This window comes from Adiantum capillus-veneris, chromosome 7 (genome assembly GCF_014529385.1).
Source record: "Adiantum capillus-veneris isolate H3 chromosome 7, ASM1452938v2, whole genome shotgun sequence".
Taxonomy (NCBI): Eukaryota; Viridiplantae; Streptophyta; class Polypodiopsida; order Polypodiales; family Pteridaceae; genus Adiantum; species Adiantum capillus-veneris.
The window spans coordinates 15,938,098-15,960,933 of NC_140937.1; the positions used below are offsets into that span (position 1 = coordinate 15,938,098).

Sequence of the window (22,836 nt, forward strand, 5' to 3'; positions counted from 1 at the left end):
GCTTTAGGGGGGTGCTAAAAATACTGAGAGGTTTCAAGAATAGGAGAAGGAAAAAGCTCGCGCGTCGTCGCGGGTCTATTTTTTTTTTGGTTTTTTTTTGCGCGTTCGCGAATCTTATGTGCGATTTTAAAAAGCTCTATACTTACAAGTTCTCATTCTATTTTGAAAGAGATAAGAAAGAAGTATTCTAATTTTTACTCACTTCTCTTTCTCTCCTAAAAATACTATCTCTAAGCTTTTTCTTCACACATAGATTACGTTCCCACATAAACCTATGGTTCCACATAAAGAAAGGTAATAAATAAATGGATTCTGAACCCGATTTTCAATCCGATTGTTCTGATAAACTCATGATGACTCACAAAATCGAGAATTTCAATTGCTTTGCAAAATAGCTGAAATGGCTTATATGAATAAATGTTGGGTACATTACAATCTCCCCAACTTAGGGATTCGAGATTTCCTCATCTCGAGAAAAAGTAAGGATAATCCTTCTCTAAGGTAGCTTCATCTTTCCATGTTGCATCTTCTTCAGGGTAGTCCTGCCATTGAACAAGGTGTTCTCTGAGGATTCTATTCCAAAGAATCTTCTCTCGGGACTCCAGAAGCCTGGATGGTTGGAGTTCTAACATACTTTGGTTAGGCATGACAATGTGTTCATCATTTAGGAGTTGATCATCACTAGGGATATAGGGCTTCAATAAGCTCACATGAAATACGTTATGAACTTTAATATGTTCTGGTAGCTTCAACTTGTAAGCTTGAGTACCGATACACTTGATCACTTCATAAGGACCACAATAACGTGGGCTAAGCTTCTTGTACTTTCCAAGCGATAAAGTACTTCTCTTTGGATGAATCCGAAGAAAAACCTTGTCGCCTTCTTTGAATCTTCGCTCGGATCTCTTTCCATCTGCATACTGTTTTTGGCGATCCTGAGCCGCTTGAATATCCCTCCGAATGGCTTTCGTTTGGCTTTCCATTTCTTCAAGCATCTTCTTAGACGCTTCTACTCTTATGGTAGGATCTGGAAAATTAAGCAGAGAGATACATTTCTGTCCATATAAGGCACAAAATGGGGTCATACCAATGCTTTGGTGATAAGAAGCATTGTAGGCATACTCCACTAGAGGTAAAAATTGAATCCATCGCTTAGGTTCCCTACTGCAATAAGCTCTGAGAATATCTTCAATGACTTGGTTGACTCGCTCGGTTTGTCCATCTGATTGAGGATGGTATGCGGTACTAAAGTTCAATTATGTCCCAATTGCCTTGAAGAGCGAAGTCCAAAAATTTGAAGTAAACTTCACATCTCGATTGCTTACAATTCGCTTGGGTAATCCATGCAGTCTGAAAACCTCTTTAACAAATAGTCGTGCAATATCAGAGGCGGTAAATGTTGTCTTGACTGGGATGAGGTGTGTAACCTTTGTGAGTAGATCAACGACCACCATATGTGAGTTGTACCCACCTTGTACCGTAGGTAATCCTGTGACAAAGTCCATGCTTATACATTCCCACTTCATTTGTGGAATGTCCATAGGTTGAAGTTCACCGGGAAGTTTAACCCTCACCGGGAAGTTTAACCCTTTCAGCCTTAATCCTCTAGCATGATATGCACTGGCGAACATAGCGTAGTACATCTGCCTTCTTTCCAATCCAATAGAAGCTTTTACGTACTGCATTGAGAGTCTTTGCATAAGTTGGGTGTCCTGAAGTAGGGCTATCGTGGGCTTTGAACAAAATAGCCTTCTTTAAGTTAGGGTCCCTCGGTACACATAACCTATCTTTGTGGTAGAGACAAAGTCCATCTTCTGAGAAGTGTATCATTGAAGGTATAGTCTTTGACTCTCCAGATCGAAAAAGGTTAAGCTGCCTTTGATACTCTGGATCAGATGATGCAGCTTCCTTAATCCTTTTAATGATCGGGTTGTTAGGTATGGATATGAGTCCCACAAAAGGTTTTCGACTCAACGAATCTGCAACCGTGTTTTCTTTCCCAGGGCGGTAAAGAATATCAAAGTCATACTAAAAGTTCCACCCATCGCCTTTTTCGCATATTCAAGGTTGCTTGGGTAAATATCCACTTTAAGCTCTTATGGTCGGTTATAAGTCGAAACTTTCTTCCCAATAAATAGTGTCTCCATAGCTTTAAAGCATGAATGACTGCCAATAGTTCGAAATCATGGGTCGGATAGTTCTTTTCATGAACCTTAAGCTTACGTGAGGTGAAAGCTATTGGTCTGCCTTCTTGAGTTAACACTCCTCCAACTGCTATTCCACTAGCATCAGTGACAACTTCAAAGGCTTGATTGAAATCTGGTAGCTTTAGACATGGGGCCGTAATTACATATTGCTTAAGTTGGTCGAACCTTTCTTGATGTACTGGTTCCCAATTGATCCTTGCTCCTTTCTTCAAGAGGTTTGTCAAGGGTGCAGCGATCACCGCATAATTCTTTATAAAGATTCTGTACCAGCCTGTGATTCCCAAGAATCCTCTAAGCTCACTTACATTAGTTGGCCGAGGCCATTCAACAATGTCTTGAACTTTAGCGGGGTCTACTGAAATTCCTTCTTGCGAAACAATAAATCCCAAGTATTCAATCCTTGGAGAGAAAAATGAACACTTGCTCATCTTTGCGTATAGCTTATGCTGGCGAAGAATATCTAACACCTTCCTTAGGTGAGCTTCATGTTCTTGTTCATCTTTTGAGTAGATCAGAATATCATCAAAGAAGACAAGGACAAAATCGTCTAGGTAAGGCCTGAAGATATCCTGCATCAATCTATTGAATGTAGCTGGAGCATTGGTTAGACCAAATGACATTACTATAAATTCAAAATGGCCATAACGGGTGTTGAAAGCTGTCTTTGGAATATCTGATTCCTCTATTCTGATTTGATAGTAACCAGATCTTAGATCTATCTTTGAGAAGACCTTAGAACCATGTAGCGTATCCAACAATTCATCGATTCGGGGTATAGGATAGTTGTGCTTAATTGTTACCTGGTTTAGTCCTCTATAATCAATGCAGAGTCGTAAAGTCCCATCTTTCTTTTGTTGAAAAAGTATCGGCGCTCCCCAACTAGATTTGCTTGGTCTAATAAATCCCTGTTCTAGAAGTTGACGAAGCTGCTGCTTCAGTTCACTTGCCTCCGGTAAGGCCATTTTGTAAGGTCTCCTTGACACTGGCTCACTTCCTGGGAGAATCTCTATCTCATGGTCAATTTCTCGGGTTGGAGGAAGGGAGGTAAGGTCTTCAGGAAAAATATATGAATATTCATGAAGCCACGAGGGTTTTGTATCACTTGAATTTGGATCAACCTTATTCAACTTGACCACAAATACCTCTTGACCAGCTCTCATACCCTTTAGTAGACGGTTTGCCTTCACTAATTGAATCTTTGGGCTCCCTCTTTTCCCTTGCACTTTGACTTGCCTTGCTTTACTATCTTGAAAGCTCAAACTACCTTGACCACAATGGATTCTAGCCCGATTCTTAGATAACCAATCCATCCCAATAATCCCATCGTACATCCCAACTGGTAGGGCTCTAAAGAAAGATGAAGTAGTGTGCCCTCCTAGTTCAAAATCAAGGATTCCCATAGAATGTCGGGATACTACGGTTTTCCCATTAGCCAATTCTACTGTCATAGGTTTATCTTGTTTTTGGTTTAGGTTCAACTTTCGTAAACATTTTGGGGATAGAAAAGAATGGGTACTGCCACAATCGATGAGAAGGTTAAAAGATTTACCTTGATGAGTGGCTGGGGTCTGAATAACAGCGAATTGTCGTTGAGCTCTAGGGTTGTCAATAGCTGCATAGATAGTCGCTCTTTCTTCTTCTTCACTAATGTTAGGTTCTCCTATGGTTACATGTGCATGTGAATTCCTACCTTGACCTCTTCTAAATGCCCTTGCTGCTCTCCCTCGCCCTCGTCCACGTCCACTACCTCGTCCAGTGTTGTTTCCAAAAGGGTGGCGTCTTTGGTCTTCCTCCATTGCTACCGCTACTCTGTTAGATAAGTGTGGACATCTGTTCTGGTAATGTCCCAGTTCTCCACACTCAAAGCATCGAACATCCAACCTTGCAGGATTTTGCATGTTTGCAACATAGGCTTTTGGTGGCTGCCTCTCATTATTGGAAAATCTTACTGGTCGTCTAGCACCATTAAAACTCTGATTCTGTTCAACTCTCCTCCTTAAGCCTTGCTCCTTCATCAAAGGTTTGGCTCGCAATAAGGCATCTTGCACAGTGGTAGGTTTTATGGCTTCCAGTAGTGAGCAAATGGGTTCTCTTAAACCTTGGCAAAATTGAGCTACTTGTTGCTCTATCGTCATTGGTGGTGCATGACGCCTAAGATTTACGAACTTTGAGTAATACTCTCCAGGGTTAGGCTGTATTGCTTCAGGCTAAAGAACTCGTTCATCTTTAACGCTTCATGATCAGGGGGTAAGTATCTTTCCTTTACTGCTTGCTTGATTTCCCTCCAATTCTAGGAATTTTCTAACACTCCCATGTCACGGCAATGATTTCCATCATAATTTGGCTTCACTTGTAAGGCGAAACATTCCCAGCATCGCTTGGTTTGTAGGTGCAGTCTTGGCAACTGAGAAATAATCGTCCATAGCTTCAATCCAGACTTCCGCATCCTTTTCCACATTAGCACCTTCACCCTTAAAAGAAGGTGGTTGCATTTGTTTGAGCAAAAATTTCTTCTCCTGAACTTCTGTGTATAAAGTATCGTTCCGAGGATTCTTCACTATAGGATTAATTTGAGGGTTCTCCTGCAAATTTTTAACACCAATGCTTATAATAACTTAAGTCATTAAAGTATTGGGTTTATCTAGTCCTTTAGAGTTCAACACATGGCTTAACCAATCATAACTTAGTACAATCACATGACTCAACTAGTCATGGCCCTTCACCAACAATTAATCAATGACTTGACCAGTCAATCAATTCTTTTGAGGAAAACAACTAAGTTTATTATTTGCAACACATACGCATTAACGAGCTTTCTGTTCCTAGCACTAGTTGCATCAATTACTATCGTGAATCATGTAGGAAACACCAAATCTCAATTAAGCTCAAGAGTAAATTATTTATCAAGAGTCAATTTCTCTTCCAAAAAAAAATCAACATCTGCTATTGATGTAAGAATACCAATGGCCTTATTACAAAATGTTATAGTAACCCTAATACTTAGGTGTATATTTGAAGCTGTGATATTCTTGGGCACTCTTTAGGAAGAAGCGCGGAGGACTTTCTATAGGGGCTAATAGTCGATAAGTGGCGGGGAGTTGTGGTAATCTTGTTGTCCATCTCGAGGATCCTCATGATTGATGCCCGAAAGTCATAGTCGTTTGATCGGCATGCAGACATGTACATGATGTTGAACACTTGAAATCGCATGTATGCCTCATGCTGATCCTGAAACGTGTTATATATAAATACGAAAGAATATAAGTTCGTTTTAATAAAGTAGTTTAGAAACAAAAGTAGCAATAATGGAAAAAAAAACACATTCTTCACCTACATTCCCCTTTTAACGCTGGGTTAACCTCTGTTTAACCTTGGCTTTGATACCAATTGTAAGGTCCCCGTCCTAAAAGATCGGGGCGACTTGGAAGATAGCCTTCTTTATTCCCTAAATCCGTTGACGACACCCTACTCCGATAATGCGAAGCAAGGGTACGAGCAACGAAAGAGAGGAAGACTTCCACCTGATGTGTGCGTAGATATAGGACCCTACGCCACAAGCCAGGTCGATGAGGTTAAAGGTTCTATGGACTCTAGATCCTACATTATAAGAGAAGAAAATCCCCTTTCACATATTAAGGATTCAAAAACAATGCCTTTTTCCCCGTGTTTAAGAGGCACGGCCGCCATCCTTAAATCCGAAATATGACAAGAGATAAATCTCTAACTAACGAAGACAAAGTGAAAAGTACTCGACTAATCGAGTCTACCCATCCTTGACTGGAAACCTGAACTAGTCCCCACTTTCCACACCGCACTCACCCGTTCTTTTAATGTTATCTAATTACTACAACGACATATACAACAATGTTCCTTAATTAATTCTTAATACAAGTTTTTTAGTACAATCCTTTCAAACATCATCGAACAATTCTTTTATAACCAGAGTTAAAGAATTCCATAATCCGCAAAAAAAGTCTTTAGTTTCTATACAAGTTTTGCCGCTAACCACGGACTTTCTCTATCTAACTGACAGAGCCTTTGCAAAGGTTTTTCCTAATCGCTAACTGCGAGATGTGCATACTTCCCTTTTGCTAACTACAAAGGACATCTTGCTACTCGCAAGGCATCTTGCTAACCGCAAGGTAAAAAAAAGAAAGTTGATGACCTCAACTTTAATTTCCGCTAACTGCGGATTCCTCTCGCTAACCACGAGTTCCATCTGGAAACAAGATTTTCTTTCAATATTTCATATTCTAGATGTTTCTTTTAACAAGATCAATCAAAATCATATTTTCAAACCATAATTACTTATCAACAGTATTTCTTTATAAAAAAATAACACTTTATAAAAACAATACTTTTACTACTTTATGAAACATATGCTTGTTTCATGTGATTGAACAATCACGTTTCCAGTTGGTTTAAGGTAAGGTTAAATCTAAGTTCATCTTACCGGTCAACATGAATACTATGCATAATTATAAATTTGTTTTACTAGATTTGGAGCGCGTGCGACTAACTCCTGTGCTGGCGGTTGGACAGCTTCGACTTCTTCATCGATTGATGCTTCCGCATGAGGTACGTTCGGAGTTGACACCCTTCTTCCCACCTTCCTTGGTAGTGCAACGGCAGGGGCGTCCTTGGAACTTTGCGTTACACGCTTCGGAGCCATAGCTTCGGAATGGAGAAAATAAAAGCGCGTTGATGGAGAGAGAGAGAGAGAGAGAGAGAGAGAGAGAGAGAGAGAGAGAGAGAGAGAGAGAGAGAGAGAGAGAGTGTTCGCAAATCAGGTGACGGCATGTCAACGATTGGAGATGGAGATGGCTTGAAGGTGATAGGTTAAGGGAGAGAGGTTTCCTCCGGCGCGTCATTGCGAGAGAGCTTCCGCTTCTGTAGATGTTTGTGTTCAAAGTGAGAAGAGAAGGGTCCTTTATATAGGCCTTAGGCGGGTGCTAAAAATACTGAGAGGTTTCAAGAATAGGAGAAGGAAAAAGCTCGCGCGTCGTTGCTGCTCTAAATAAAAAAAGAAAAAAAATTTGGTTTTTTTTTCCGCATTCGCGAATCTTATGCGCGATTTTAAAAAGCTCTATACTTACAAGTTCCCATTCTATTTTGAAAGAGATAAGAAAGAAGTATCCTAATTTTGACTCACTTCTTTTTCTCTCCTAAAAATACTATCTCTAAGCTTTTTCTTCACACATAGATACATTCCCACATAAACCTATGGTTCCACATAAAGAAAGATCATAATTATATGGATTCTGAACCCGATTTTCAATCCGATTGCTCTGATAAACTCATGATGACTCACAAAATCGAGAATCTCAATTGCTTTGCAAAATAACTAAAATGACTTATATGAATAAATGTTGGGTACATTACAGGCCAAGTAGCATTTGTTGGGGTAAGCCCAACTTGTGGCCTCTATGGGAAATCCAGCTAGCCACCTAAGAACGATGAAATGATGACATGGTCCAATAACAAGAGGGTGCAATAGAATTGGACATTGATTGTAAAGCACCAAGCCATCAAATATCATTGTGTCTACTCTATAGCTTCATGCTCCTCCGTTAAGCAACTCTAACCCTAACCCTAACCTTAGCACTATGGCTAAGCTAAGGCTCCCTCCACCATAGCCTTCAACCTTACGTCTTACAATGGACTCACACTTCATTAATTGTCTTCTCTCTCTTTTTAAGCCTTTCTCTAATAAACCTCCATTCTAATCACATCTTAATCACTTGAGATGTTGCGATATGAACCACTATCCACGCTTGAGATTAATTAGCCTTGATTAATATGTGAGAACTTCATTAAGCTTCTAGTCTGCGTATGGATTAGCATGATGTTATTTTTTGTTTTGCATCAGCAATTATTGTTCAAGAGCTCTTAATCGCACTGTTTTGAGCAAAATTAGCATTGTTAATTACTATCCACCCAATCATTGATTTCACTTCTCCACATTGCCTATATATGGCCAATAGCCAAAGCTTTAAGCAAGCTATTTTCATTTTACGTTTTCTATTGAGTGCAATTTCTAATCTACACCTAATTATCTATTGGCTATGGTGTAACCATTATGCTTCAATTCTATCCTCCATAGCTTCACTGTTGAAAGGTCAACCTTTCAACAACGCTTCCAAAAAGATTCCATAAATATTCCTCAAAGATTCTCTAAAGATTCCAAATAAATATGATGAAGTGATGAAGACAAATATATATGCTGTAATGTGAAGATACAAGCTCATGGACATCATCGAATATCCCGTTATTATTATTTTGAGCCATTACGACCACTTTTGTAATGTTTACGGGAACTTCATATTTTAAATCGACAATTGTATTTTGGCCAGAGATGCTTATTGGATGAGCAAAGCCAGCTCACAATGTTGTAATTAAGCTCTGTAGAAGCCTAGGGACAAATCAGGTCATTTTGGTCGGACATTAGGTTTTCTAAGGTTTAGTATATAAACAAAAACCTAAAGCTTTGTAAAGGAGACTTCTAATAATCTGATCTTCTATGTCGTTGGGAGACTGCGAGAGAGTGAGAGAGTCTGTGTGTGTGCTACAGGGGCTACGGTGGTCGGAATCGCAAATGGAGAGCAGCATTGTGTTGCCCACAAGGAGAGCTACGCGTTGATGCTTACATCACGTGCGTTCGTCTGTGTTTTGGCAAATTCACCCGCGAGCTACTTTTGGAGTTTCGGTGAGTAAATGTTGTCCGTTTTTGAATTTCAGTATATCCACGCGATCAGAGCGAGTAGAGCTACACATTAGGCACTTTAGTTTTTGAAAACATCGACCAACAAAAACTGGCCAGACATCCTACACGTTTTCTGCACAGAGGATATTGGGTAGGTTTTTTTGGTCACGGACCGTAGGGAGAGTGGCCTATTGGTGTTGATAGGATATCCCTCAAGTTTCGTAACGTTTCGAGAATGTCTAATGGGATTTTGGCTTGCGGTAGCATCATAGGAGACTCTCACATTCACAGAACCGATGGCATGTAGATTTGATATCTCTATAGGAAGTAGTCATTAGTTGGTCGAGTAGAGGTTGACACCCTTTGCTTGCTTCCACGCGCCTGCGAGTCGAGCTCCATCCTCAGTTGACAATTATATGTTAGGTGAGTTCTCGCTATGCTGACGTCCGTCGCGGCGTATCCGTCCAACATTCACAAATCACACTCTAAAAATAAGTGTATGTGTGTGTGTGTCTACTTTCAGTGGGAGCCATTTCATAAAAGCAGCCTCTAAAAAACAGGCATTTTTCTATTGGCAAATTTTTGTGCAACTTTTTCTCACTCCAATCAATCTCACTTGCTTGGGAATCACCATTCATTGGCTTGTTATCACTCATGGTACGTGCTTGCCATCTCTTAAGCTCTTAGCACCTCACCAACACTGTCCAAGTGTCTTGCCCGTGTTGCCTTCTCATCTTCTACAACCCTTGCAAACCCCGCTTCCTGTAGTCAACCCTCACCATCAAAAACTCAAGGCCTAATTACTCTACATCCTAACTACCCTCTGTCAAATGAAATTCTCAAAACTAGTGCACCATTTGTTGGAGCTTGCAAGCTCTCCATCATATCCCAAGGTTCACCTACTCCGACAACCACCTGCTATGCCCTACCATGCCTTACATCCTAGCCACACCTACTTGCAACCTCAAGCACATGTTTCTCATTGTCAAATCACATGCAATTGCCTTATAAGCCCATAAACCTATCAATTGATCTTGGCCCTGCATTCCATTGCCTACTGTTAAAATCTATCCACTGCTCTTGGCCTTGCATAACCCGCTGAGGCATCACATCATACAAAGCTCATTGTCCACATCTTTTTTGCCATTGACCTTGAAAATCTTGCACCGCCACCATTCGGTGTATCTTCACAAGCCTCACGCTATCCTCGACCCCAGAAACTCGCGACATCATCTGGACATACCCCGAGTACTATCCACCATTAGTGCTAACACCATGAGCTCATACATGCACGTCTGCCAAAAAGCATCGTCAATTCTCACTGCATTCAAGTTTTATTTTTTTTTAAGGGGTCATCTCATAAGAGGCATTATCGCCATAATGCTTGAGGAATGTTGCTATCAAGGAAGTGGTAGTTTGCGAGTAAGCTTTGTTGACACATTGCACATGGGTTCTAGACATTCCCTTGGGACATCCTCTGAGATAAGACCGCCCATTATCATATGCACACATACAAGCATCACATTTGAAATGTATGCATAATTTTCACAGTCATCCCATGAACATTTCATCCTCGACAAAATGGACCAATAACAACGAAGAATGTCAAAATCAATATGATGAAGACTATCACCATAAAGCTATGAAGAATGAAGATTCAAAGACCAAATACAAAGACAACCAATAACATGATACACAAGAAGAGACGACACTTCCCTTTTCACATGAATTTATTTTTTATATGAGATTTTTTATGACCCTTAAGGATCTCATGAGACCCTACGGGTTGTACCGGATTGAACCATGGTTGTTGAATCCATTGAGAATATCCACAATGTATCCAATTATGAATATTGAAGTGCTAAATCTAGAAATATTAGATGTATCCAACGAGAGACCTAGGCACTATGACACCATAGAACATGAAATCTTTGTGGAAGCCCCAAGTTTGACTCAAGGGGGTGATTGTTGGGGTAAGCCCAACTTGTGGCCTCTATGGCAAAGCAAATTAGCCACCTAGGAAGGATGAAATAATGACATGGTTCATAGCAAGAGGGTGCAATAGCAGTGGCCAATGATTGTAAAGCACCAAGCTTATTTGAGAGGATTTTTCTAATGAATCTTTTCACTTTGCATCCAGTATCATCGTGTCTATTCTATAGCTTCATGATCTTTCTTTAAGAAACTCTAACCCTAGTCCTATTTCTCTAACCCTAACCTTGGCACTATGGCTAAGCTAAGGCTTCATCCACCATAGCCTTCTACCTTACTATTAATCTCCGAGAGAGTGATTCAATCCCATCAATCTTTCCCTTTCAATAAGAGTTAATTGACCTTTGGAGAGGTGTAAGCATTTCATGCTATGCCTATATAATGATCTTTGTAATCATTTTTATTAGTTAAATAATCAAGTTGCATTTTTCTACACTCTAGTCAATTGTGCATTGAGTTAACCCCTTAGTTAATCTCTCTCTCTCTCTCTCTCTCTCTCTCTAATAATTATGATTGCATAATGAATGACATACCACTCTATCCACCATAACTTTCCACGTGGAATCAAAGCCAATGGTTGTGTGAATCTTTAGGCATTTCACTTTTCCTATGCTAGATTGTTCGACACCCTCTTTCTGCCATACAATCGCCATTTATGCCTTTAGTAATCCTCTAATTAGTTTTTTAATTATCTTATTGAGGGTATGTCCATGGGCTAGTACCCTCATGAGTGCAATTAAGACTAATCAAGAGCTCTATTTTGTGTTCATAAACTTGTGCGTGTGTGTGTTTTGCATGATAGTTTCTAACCAATTTTATCTTTCTAATGTGTTGGTGCAATTAGTTTTGTTGATGTATGTATGTAATTTATAGCCCTTTGCACAAGAATTAATTAGATCTCTAACCGTTTACCAAAAGAGGAGATTAAGAACTCTTAAAATTGCCCTCTAAGTATAGGTGTTTGCCATCGTGTGTGAGCCTTTGGGAAGTTAAAGTTATTATCCTTTTTGGGGGGACTCCATTCACATGTTCATGGCCTCTAAATATAGGTGTGTGTCATTGTGTGTGAGACTTTGGGAAGTTGAAGTGATTATTCTTTCTGGGGGGACTCCAGTCACATGGTAGTGGCCTAGTGGTTGAAGCATGCAAATGTGGAGAGTTGCAGTTGTGGATTCACATAGATTGCTGTAAATTTTTCCTTGAAGAAATCCAATAGGCTTGAACATTGAGAGCTTAATTGAATTTAACTAGTTGGGCGGGTCCAGCTTGGGAACCAAAATCCAAAGCTTCACCTTGCCCATGTGCACCCAATCTTAACCTTGGCATCCTCTGTGCGTGCCACCACACAACTCTACCTAGTTCCATTGATGCCAGATATGCATTGTCAATATCCCCTGCAAGTGTGTGTCTACTACCAAACACTAAGTACTTCACAAATCCCATGTTGATGCTACCCAAAGATGAACCTCCCAATTGTATAGGACATACCTTGCTCGGTGCTAGATCTCTACACACATCTCCTACTTAGTCTACTAGCCATGCCTACACACGTGGTAACCACCTTCAAAGCACCTCGTGTTTCCGTCAACCTACAAACTTGCCTCTAACCCATAACCCACTATAATCCCTACGCTCATACACCTGCCAGAATCTCTAAAGATTGACATCCTAGTGGCAAAAGATACAATTCTCAAAAGGGGCCATTTATATGCCTTGGCTCCTTCTAAAATTAGTAATGAAACTTAATCATACGTGTGGTATATAATTTGTCCTAATTCCAGCCTTTTGTGAACACCATTGTAATTCCCCTCGTTTAAAGGATTCTTTGATGCCACACATTACACTTGTGCACTAAGCAAAATGTATGCACATAAACATGCTTTTGTATTTATGTCCAATCTTGTAGAGGAGGACTAGACACTGCTCATAACATTGGGTAAGACCTTCAACCCGGCAAGCCAAGACCAAGGGATATTTGAAACTTGATAAGCCAAGACCAAGGGGTAATTGAAACAATTATAGACTAGACAGTGCCCATAACATTGGGTAAGACCTTCAACCCCCGACAAGCCAAGACCAAGTGGTATTTGAAAAAATTATGGATTGTTGTCAAGTCATTGGGGGCGAGTAAAAGGATGGAGACACGTCAAAGCCTTGAACAATTTCATCCCAAAGACAAGGAATCTTTAGGCATACTCCTCATGTCATTTAATGAAACTTTATAGTTGCAAAACTTCTTACAAAGCTTACACCACCTTAGAGAGGCATTTTGGAGCTATTGCAAAGCACTTCAAAAATGTCCCTGAAGAGGCAACTTTATGGCCTAGTTATGGATCTTGGGGAGGATGTCTCTTCACTAGTAAACCGGCTCAAGAGCAGTTGTACCCAACTAGCCTACATTAATAGTGTAGATGAAATTGAAGATCAAGTAAGCATGTTGCTCAAATCTATACACAATGTAGACTAAAGATAGATAGTCACCATGCTAAAGGAGAAAGAGCCAATACCCAACCTTGAAGATGTGATCAACTCTCTACCACAAAACGGGAAGAAAATCGAAAGAGGCATGAGTGAATCAAGTGGAGCTTATGTAGTGACATCAAGAAACTTCAAAAATAGGAGAAATTTGAAATGCAATCATTGTGGTAGAACCAATCATCTCTTCAAAGATTGGTATGAAATAAACCCTTGTAAAACATGTGGTCAAAAGAATCATGCCACCATAAATTGCAAGCTCAATGACAACCAAGTCAAGTTTTCCAATAACAACAATAGAAGCAACTACAAGAAAGCTAGAAAAGGCACCGTGAACCTTGCTGCTAAATATTCTAGTGATGAAGATGTTGATAATCAAGTTGGTATCGTCTAAGACAATGTGTTATGAAGCACTATCATTTATACTTCCCTCATTTGTGTGGTAACGGAGGATTTCTATATATCACCTTATGTTTACAAGATTTTGTGTTCCATACCCTACTTTGTTCTAGGAAAGGTTTGTGTGCCTACACCTATGTGTCAAGGGAAGGAAGAACTGTGTACCTACCCCCTAGTGTGTTTTGAGGACAGGAGTATGTGTTATTAGTGTAACAAAACCCACAAGGGGAGAATAATTGAGGTGTCGGGTTTGTTGCACCACAAGAACTCCCCCTATCCATGTAGATTGACATGCTTAATTCCATGTGTATAGAACCAGGTGATAACCAATGTGTTGGCATGTGATGCCTCAAGAGTCATGTGAAGAGTCAAGTAAAAGGGTCAAGGGCCAAGTAGTATCTTGCCTTTTCAAGAAAAGTCAGCTGACCTTTGGAGAGATGTAATCATTACATATTATGCCTATATAATGAGAGCTTTGTAGTCATTTTCATTAGTTGAATAGCCAAGTTAACGGTTTGTCTTCACTCTAGCCTATTGTGCATTGAGCTAACACCCTTAATTAATCTCTCTCTCTCCCTCTCAGTATCATGATTACATAATGAATGCCACATTACTTTGTCCATGAGAACCTTTCACAGAAGAAAGGAGGTATTTTTTTCCACTACGTACCAATGAAAATACCCAATCTCCTTTCCTTGATGTAACAAAAAAGTCTAAGCTAATTTGTATGTAACACAGGAGATTTTCTTTCATTGCAGGATGTGTGTTGGGGTAAAGGCGTTGCACCTTTGCCCGAGATCCGACGTCTAGTGTCAACCGCCCAACACGACCACCCTACACCACTGTGTGTACATACACATTTATTATTCTTCATATACACAAATAAAAAGGATCTCGTCACCAATTCTTAGAGGCTTGATCCACCCACAAAATGTGTCTTCTACTCTTATCCTCCCTCGCACTCCGCACGCACCGTGCATTGATTTCGCACCTAGCACTCTCACAAGTGGTATAAGAGCTTCGATTTCGTTCCGTAATGTGCAACCCAATCGATTCAACCGCTTCACAACAACAAGTGCATTAAAAAAAAAAAGATTCAAAAGAAGGGATAAGAGAGGTGCTCGCAACATGTGTACATCATAGGTTTGCGAGCGATTTTTCTAGTGTACACAAAAGATTCTACATCGGCATTGTTTGCATGCAAATTGCAGTGCAAGAGAAGCCCATATTGTAGATCTCAGCTTAGTCATGTATATTCAATTTGTATAGAGCTTGTGTAGCAAGACATTAATGAATTTTGCAAAGAAAAAGCAGGAATAAGAGGTGCTGCAACTCGTTTTTTACATTTTTGGCTCTCGAAATAGTGTTTTTTTACATATCTTTGTCATATGAAGTCGGATAGATATGATTTAGGAGTCCATCTTGGGGTTTTGACACATTCTAGACACATTGGTTGTATCAAAATTTTGAAATTTTGAGCGCTGAAGTTTTTGTAGCAGCCTGTAGCAATCTCAACATATAGAAGCTTGGCACTTTGAATTCCTACTTTGCAGAGAGTTATGCGGTTTGCATCTCTAGCTATGTATGCCACATTGTGGTGCTATTTGAGAGTGAATTTGCCTTGCATTTATGTGTGTAAGGCATTCTTTGGGATGTGAATTTTGGATTGTTACACATCCAGATGCGGTTTTGTACGCTTTTTGATTGTGTGGATCTTTCTTTAGAGAGATTTATGCACATGATTTTGTGCAAATTTGCTATGTATACATTTGCAAATATAGCTTGAGCTAGGTATAGCTTACAAGTGATAGGTTCATAGGTATACACATGTTTTGGATAAAATTCACATCCCAAAGAATGCCTTACACACATAAATGCAAGGCAAATTCACTCTCAAATAGCACCACAATGTGGCATACATAGCTAGAGATGCAAACTGCATAACTCTCTGCAAAGTAGGAATTCAAAGTGCCAAGCTTCCATAGCTATTCTATGGAGTATCCATAGGGCTACTCGTGCAGGAGTGAGCTTAGTTGGCATGGTTTTGGCGTTTATGTGTGTCCATATGTTGATCTGCGATTGAGACGGATTGATCTCAGATATGTTTATGCATTTTTTATTATGATCCGCATGTTTTTCTTGCTTTTCTTTATCATGGTTGGAGAGAATTTAGTCACTTTTGACTTGGTGTATGGCTTCGACACAATTTAGTGTTCCTATACCCACTCTCGCAGGAGTGAGAATTGTATACGCTCCTGTGGTTATAGATTAAATCCAGTCACCGATTTCACAATTTTTTTGTAGACTTTTGCAGACAAGTTTCTTGTGGGATGTGTATTGAGTTTGTTTGTTCACTACTTGCGTATATGGCTATGCACTTTATGCTCGGTTGAGCTATTTATCCGAGATTGTGTGCCTACAGATAGCACATTGTGGAGCTAGTTTTATGCATACATAAGCATCAATTTGGATGCAGTTGATCATTGTTTTTAATAATTGTGTAGTGGTCAAGTGATCTCCCACTTTGACATTCACTTATGGTAGATGTGTGACAGTTTAGAGTCTACACTGATGACTGGTGAGAGATGACGATCTCATAGTTGTCAATAAACACGTTGGCATTGTGCTCACACAAGACACATTAGGCATTGTTTGTTTAAACATATGAAGCAGCAACAAAGATCTATGCATGGTATAGATGACGTTTTGATACATGTTAGAGCAATGACTTCATATGCCAATGACGGTGATGTCACGTTTGCATTTAGCGTTCCTCCTACTTACATGTCTTTGAAAGGTGACACTTCTCCATGTTGGTTGCTAAATGAGGATGCAAATTTCCATGCCACACCACATCATGACCGGTTTAGTACCTTCTCTAGTGGGAGATTTGGTTGTGGGAACTTGGTCAATGGTTCGGCATTTGACATTGTAGTCATAGGAGACGTTTGCTTGTCATTACCTAGTGATGCATCATATATGCTACGACATGTATGATATGATCCTTACCTGAGACGGAGCTTGATCTTAATGAGACAATTAGCAGATACTGGGTGTTAAATAGTGCCTCGAGAGCACTCTATGCATTGTGGATCATTAGTAATTTCCAAGGAAGCCTGTAGTGGCTTGGTTTATCTTATGCATGTATTTGAGGTACGTGTGGAATCATCTCGGTTTTGTTGCTGGCATGCATTGAGGGAGAGACGAGACATGTCTCCTTCGCAGGTGAGCTCCAATATGCTCAAGAGACAGGGCATTTATCTATGCAGGACGTGCCAAAAGACTCTGTAGAGATAGGGTTAGAGAGACAATGCTCTAGCAAGACACATCAAGTGTCATTGGAGCCTGTGTTGGTAGAGGCAGAGCGGGTTTGCTCTGACCTTTGAGACGAAACTGATACAATCTTGATAGATCTAATCCAATTTCTGGGTATAAAAGTGAAAAAAAAGTAAGCCAAAAAAATAAAATCATTATCATGATCATCATCATTGTCCAAGGGGTAGAGAACTAGTTAGGATCAGGATTTAGGATACATAACTACTTTTGGATTAATGTGTAAATCTAAGATTAAGATTAGGGTTTAGGTGTAGGATTTAGCTTCTTTATTTAATCTTTGCTTTAAGATTATGGTTTAAATCTAAGGTAGGATCAAGATTTAGATTTAAGGTTATAGGGCTTTAAAATTAGATAGATCAATGGAAGATAGAGAGAGTAATACTAGATAAATGTACTATTTCTCTCATTACCCTATCTCTCTAGTCTCTACCCTCACTCTATATCATATTGCACTCAACTTACCACTCTCTATGTCGTTATAGAGCTAGAGATAGATAATTAAGTGTAGGTAGAGAGAGGGATGATTAGGTATCTACCCCCCTCTAGAGTTATGGATGTAAGTGGAACCATTGTTTCATGTTGTACGCATTGGGAGGGTCCTACCATTTCTGTAGAGTGCAACATATATGTATGTGTAGGTGTAGATTTAGGATTATTTAAAAAAGAGCGGACTACAAAAATGAGTTGTCCACAAGCCGTTTGTGCATGTGAGCTTGCAAATAGCTTGCATGTAGCTTCCATGGGTTTATGTGGGTAGAGAGTGGGATGATTAGGTATCTCACATGCGCAAACAATTACGAGAAATTTGTTTATGAAATTTGCTACGTTTTTTTGTCTCCAAAACGTTGCACACTTTGAAAACGTTTTGTCCATGAGCCGTTTGTGCATGTGAGCTTGTAAATAGCTTGCATGTAGCTTCCATGGGTTTAGGTGGGTAGAGAGCGGGACAATTTGGTATCTTACATGCTCAAACACTTACAAGAAAGTCATTTTTGAAATCCGCTATGTTTTTCATCTAAAAAACATTGTGGACTTCAAAAATGCTTTGTTTGTCGTTTGTGCATGTGAGCTTGCAAATAGCTTGCATGTAGTTGTTGTAGAGTGATTTGAAGAATAGCTTCTTTATTGTGCTATTTGCTCAGCATCTCATCACAGAAGGAGGAGAGCTTGTGTGAGATGTATGCACGTGGTACTTGGAAAAAGAGTATGTGCTTGGCAATGTGTGCGTTTAAGGTATATGTATGTTTAAGGTCATGTTGTGCACGTACGTCGCACGTGTCAATGCAAGGAACTTGCCGATACACCATGTGCGAGCCACAAATGGCTCCAAACACACAACAAGCCTAAACTAGTAATCTCAAAGAAGGCGATGGTGTGTCACTCACCGCTCTATGCTTGCTTCGTGGAGGATTCCTCCCCGCGAAGAAGAAGGAGCCGCCGCTTTGCCGCGATCAACCGCTTCGCCGCCACCGTGCCGTCGTTGCAATGCTCGATCGCACTCTCTCTCTCTCTCTCTCTCTCACGCATACACACATACACACACAAGGAGATGAAGAAGAAGAATATGGAGATGGAGCAAGAGCACTCTTCTATTACACAAATTAGTAAATTTTAGGTTTAGTTGACTTTTATATGAGCTCGCCCTATTCACACTTGGGCGCCCATGCTTAGCCAACTAATCCCTTGAATGTTCCAGTTAGAGTGTGCCTCTCATCGGCAATCACTCTTACCTTTTTCCTATTGGACCAACAAGCCCGGTACCTGACTCTACCAAGTAAATAATACAACATCCGTTGTAGGTGATAGGGTGTCCGTGAGCCGTGAGGGTTAACATGCCCCCCTTCCTGATGTAGATTCCGTCCTCAGAAGGTATTGAGTTGCAGCGCATTCGTCGAGGTGGAAGAGCATTTGAGATGAATGTCCTTAGCCTTCTTCAGTCACACTGCAAAATCAAACAACATTGGCAAAATAATTGCATTCTCATAAACAATTAAAAATCATATTCAATTTTAGGCAGACAAATTGATTGGTAACAGAATTTTAAACAATTTGTCAACAAATAAACATTAAATTGCAATATAATCAAATGCATAAACAAATGTAAAGGTAAAAAATTAAACAAGTATGGGATCGCTAATTTAACGATCGTAAGGCACTAGAGACCGACTATTAATACCATAGGTAAGCTTCTTAATTTTCTCTGGTCAATTAAGTTGTTTAATTGCGAGAGCCAAGTATTTCATGTTCGAGGGTTGACTAGAGGCTATACCTAGAAGACCTTGTAGTTAAGCTACAATAAAAGGAATTTCTCATGAAATAATCGCCTGACTGATTACCTTTTCTTTGACCCCCCAAAGTCTTTTCACAGTGATTCAATTTTGATGTGTGTGCTTATTTTGTATGCCATGGGTTTTTTGCTTTTCAAGGAAAAGCACCCACACTGGGAACCTCTAGGGCTCTAGTACCATAGGCAATACATGTGAGTGAAGTACCAAATCAAAGCTGAGATTTCTCTTTCCGCTTTAGATTTTGCATTGTGGCACTTTGATTTTTTGTTTGTTCGTTTTCAGCATTTTACTTTTGTAACTTTGGGGGGTCATATAACACTGTTACACCTCCCCAGTCTCATCACACTAGTAAACTCCCTTTATAATACTTAAGCTAAAGGTGAATATGGTCAAGCCCACTAGAAATCCCTAGTACATTTCACACAATGCTGCCTAAATCGGATTAAGAACCTAAGTAGCCATTGATTATTAGGAAGATATTCCCCATGGTATTAAGAGAAGATCTGTAACACCTAACTTGCCAAACTAGCTTAGTCGGACTGCTTGATTTTTAAACCTAGACAAGTGATTATGACAAAAAATTACATTGAATTTAATGTTTGGTACTAATCAAAGGCACTAAATATTATGCTACCAATCACAATCAAAGAAGACAAACATAGATGCAAAAAAGATAAGGGGCAATGCTAATGGACAAGAAACACTTGTTTGTGTTGATGGTCGCGCTTCATTTGAAGAGTGAGTCAAGATAAAGATTCCATGAAGGTCCAGATCCTAACCACAGCAACACGTTCCTGTACACACGAGGAAACACAAAGAATACCGCTAGGAGGCACATCAGTGGGAAAAAATAACTTTGCTAATCACTCAACTCTAAAACAGAAACACTCCTATTGTACTAATCTTACCTAACCTCCATCACTCGAGTGCTGAGGATCAAAGGTGTTTGATGACATAGGTTTCTGTTTCAGTGTACCGGATGCGAATGTGTAGGTCTGAGTCAATGTTTTGACTTTTATTGTGCATACACGTTTGCTAATTGCTCCTGCTCTTTACTTTTTTTTTCTTTTTTGTGAGTATAATGCTTTATATATACATTCCCTAAGATTGGTGATTGAGATGTCAGGGAAAGAAGGTTGAGAGGGGAGTGAGTGAATGATGACTGTCAGCAAACACTCCCCCCTTCCTTGGGTAGAACATACCGTTTGAAATGATGTTGTCACCCTTTGAAACCAGTTGTTCCAATTGGTAATAGGTGAGGATTTTTGCCAGTAGTTTTCTATTACCTTAGGTGCCTCATCGAGCTGCAAGGGTGGTAAGGTACTCTCCCAGGATCGAACTTGAAATGGTTCATCAGGTGATTCTTGAACACTGGGAGGTGTGGATTCATTTGTAGCTTTATGGAGGTCCACTATTGTAGGTGGAGGTTGTGGAGAAGCTTTTAACTCTATGGATGCATTACATGATGAGCTAGAAGCTTCATGGGACTCCCCCCTTCCTGAGCTAGGTGGAACAAATCGCTCTTTCTTTGGTACCCAAACTAGTTCTGGAGCGGGTGTGTAGCATTCTGTGATTTTTTTCTTTCCGCGATTGTCGATTTCTTTTGGAGCTACGGGATTGGGCTCGCATGGGTCAGGTGACAAGTAAGAACCCAATCTATGTTTTGGCACCCAGATTTGATCATTTCCTTGATAGTAGCCTTGGGCTTCCAATAGTTTTTTAGGAATCCAACACCACGTTTTCTTACATTTATTGGGGCAAGTGGGACGTTTCTTACAAGGCTTCTGCTTTTTAGCACTAGCTATGGTCGCTAAAGAAGATTTAGGGACCCACTTGTATGTTTTCTTTGTTATATTGGGATGGGTCTTGTCAAAAGCTATATGCATTGCTTGTAGCATATTTAAGGGTATGGGCATTTCATCCCCCTCGTGTGTTACCCAGGTCGTCCCCCTGTTTCCCCAAGTGTCTATGGTTGCTGCTAGGTGGACCCAATCTACATTGTCTGACTCAGTCATCCCAGGTAGTACATCCATATAAGGAGAATCTTCCCCAACATCACTGTGTCCGCTTTACACGTGTAACAATACTGCAATGGGACCGAGTGAACTGTGGTGTCAGATCTATGATCACTTATAAACCTGTTTCCTAGAGGATGTGCTCGACCACTCACAAGATCCACTCGAATGACAAAATCTTCGAACTGCAAGTAGACATGTTTTTAGACCAGTCATGCACCATTTTTTCTTCCCTCATGAAAGGATGTCCTAAGATCATCTCCGATGCCATAGTGTGCTTGGAGAAATCCATAACAATGAAGGTAACTCTTATTTTATGTCCAAAGACCTTGATCTTGAGATCTTCTAGCATCCCAATAGGTTTAACAATAGACCCATTGGCCATCTTCACTACTATAGTTGTGGTCGCAAGGTGAGGTCTTCCCACAGTTTCCTAGCAATTTTTAGTCACAATGCTAACCCCAACACCACCATCAAGGATTCCCTTCACAGTTAATCCCTTAGTATTGATTGGTATAGTCGCATTGGATTCATCACCCTCAAAGTATTGTCCCAACTTGTTAACAGGTATTTCTATAACAAGGTTCTCATCTAGGTTGGGTTGTGGATCTATGTATTCCTCCTCTATTGGCATCTCCATAGCTCCATCCATCCGTGAAAATTGTGGTAGCCCAAACTTCAGTTCTCCATTGAGGAAGGCTCGAAGAGCTGAGACTAGCTCAGGGTCTTTATATAGTTTGGACATGATGGTGGTTCCAACTTCTGAAGACATGAAATCCATCAATTTGGCAATGTTTAACGACACCTTTTGGACTTCAATCCCTTGACGTGGGGAAGATGGGATCTCCATTTCTTCGATAGGATCAAGTAGTCCCTTTGTAAACATTCTTTCCATCAAGAAGTGAGTAGTACCATAGGCAATACATGTGAGTGAAGTACCAAATCAAAACGGGATTTCTCTTCCAGCTTAAATTTTTACATTGTTGGCACTTTTTCTTTTTGTTTTTTGATTGCTTTTCTTTCATTGCAATTCCATTTTGTAACTTTGGGGAGTCATTTTGACATTCTTACCCTTCCCAAGCTCATCACAATAGTCAAACTCCCATTATAATGCTAAAGCTAAAGGTCAAGAGTAATTAAGCCCACTAGAAATCACTGACACACTACACACCATGCTTAATAATATTGGATTAAGAGCTTAAGGTTACCATTGAAAATTAGGAAGTCATCTTCTATGGTATTAAGAGAAGATCTCCAATGCCCTACCTTGGTCAAACTAGCTTACCCAGACTTCTTGATTAATAAATCTAGACAAGGGACTTTGACATAATATTATATTGAGTCTAATTTCGAATACTAAGAAAATGTGTTGAACATCTTGGTACCAATCACGATTAAAGAATGCAAACATGGATGTTCAA

General features: G+C 40.0%; 1 protein-coding gene across 1 annotated transcript; it reads right to left on the reverse strand.

The window, feature by feature from the left end:
• Nucleotides 1–464: 464 nt before the first annotated feature.
• LOC147453482 (uncharacterized) lies at nucleotides 465–1,505 on the reverse strand. The gene is made up of 2 exons (XM_086516923.1): nucleotides 1,326–1,505; nucleotides 465–1,055 (listed from the first exon to the last, which is right to left on the reverse strand). The coding sequence occupies exons 1-2, from the start codon at nucleotides 1,503–1,505 to the stop codon at nucleotides 465–467; spliced, it is 771 nt and encodes a 256-aa protein (XP_086373049.1).
• Nucleotides 1,506–22,836: the final 21,331 nt, after the last annotated feature.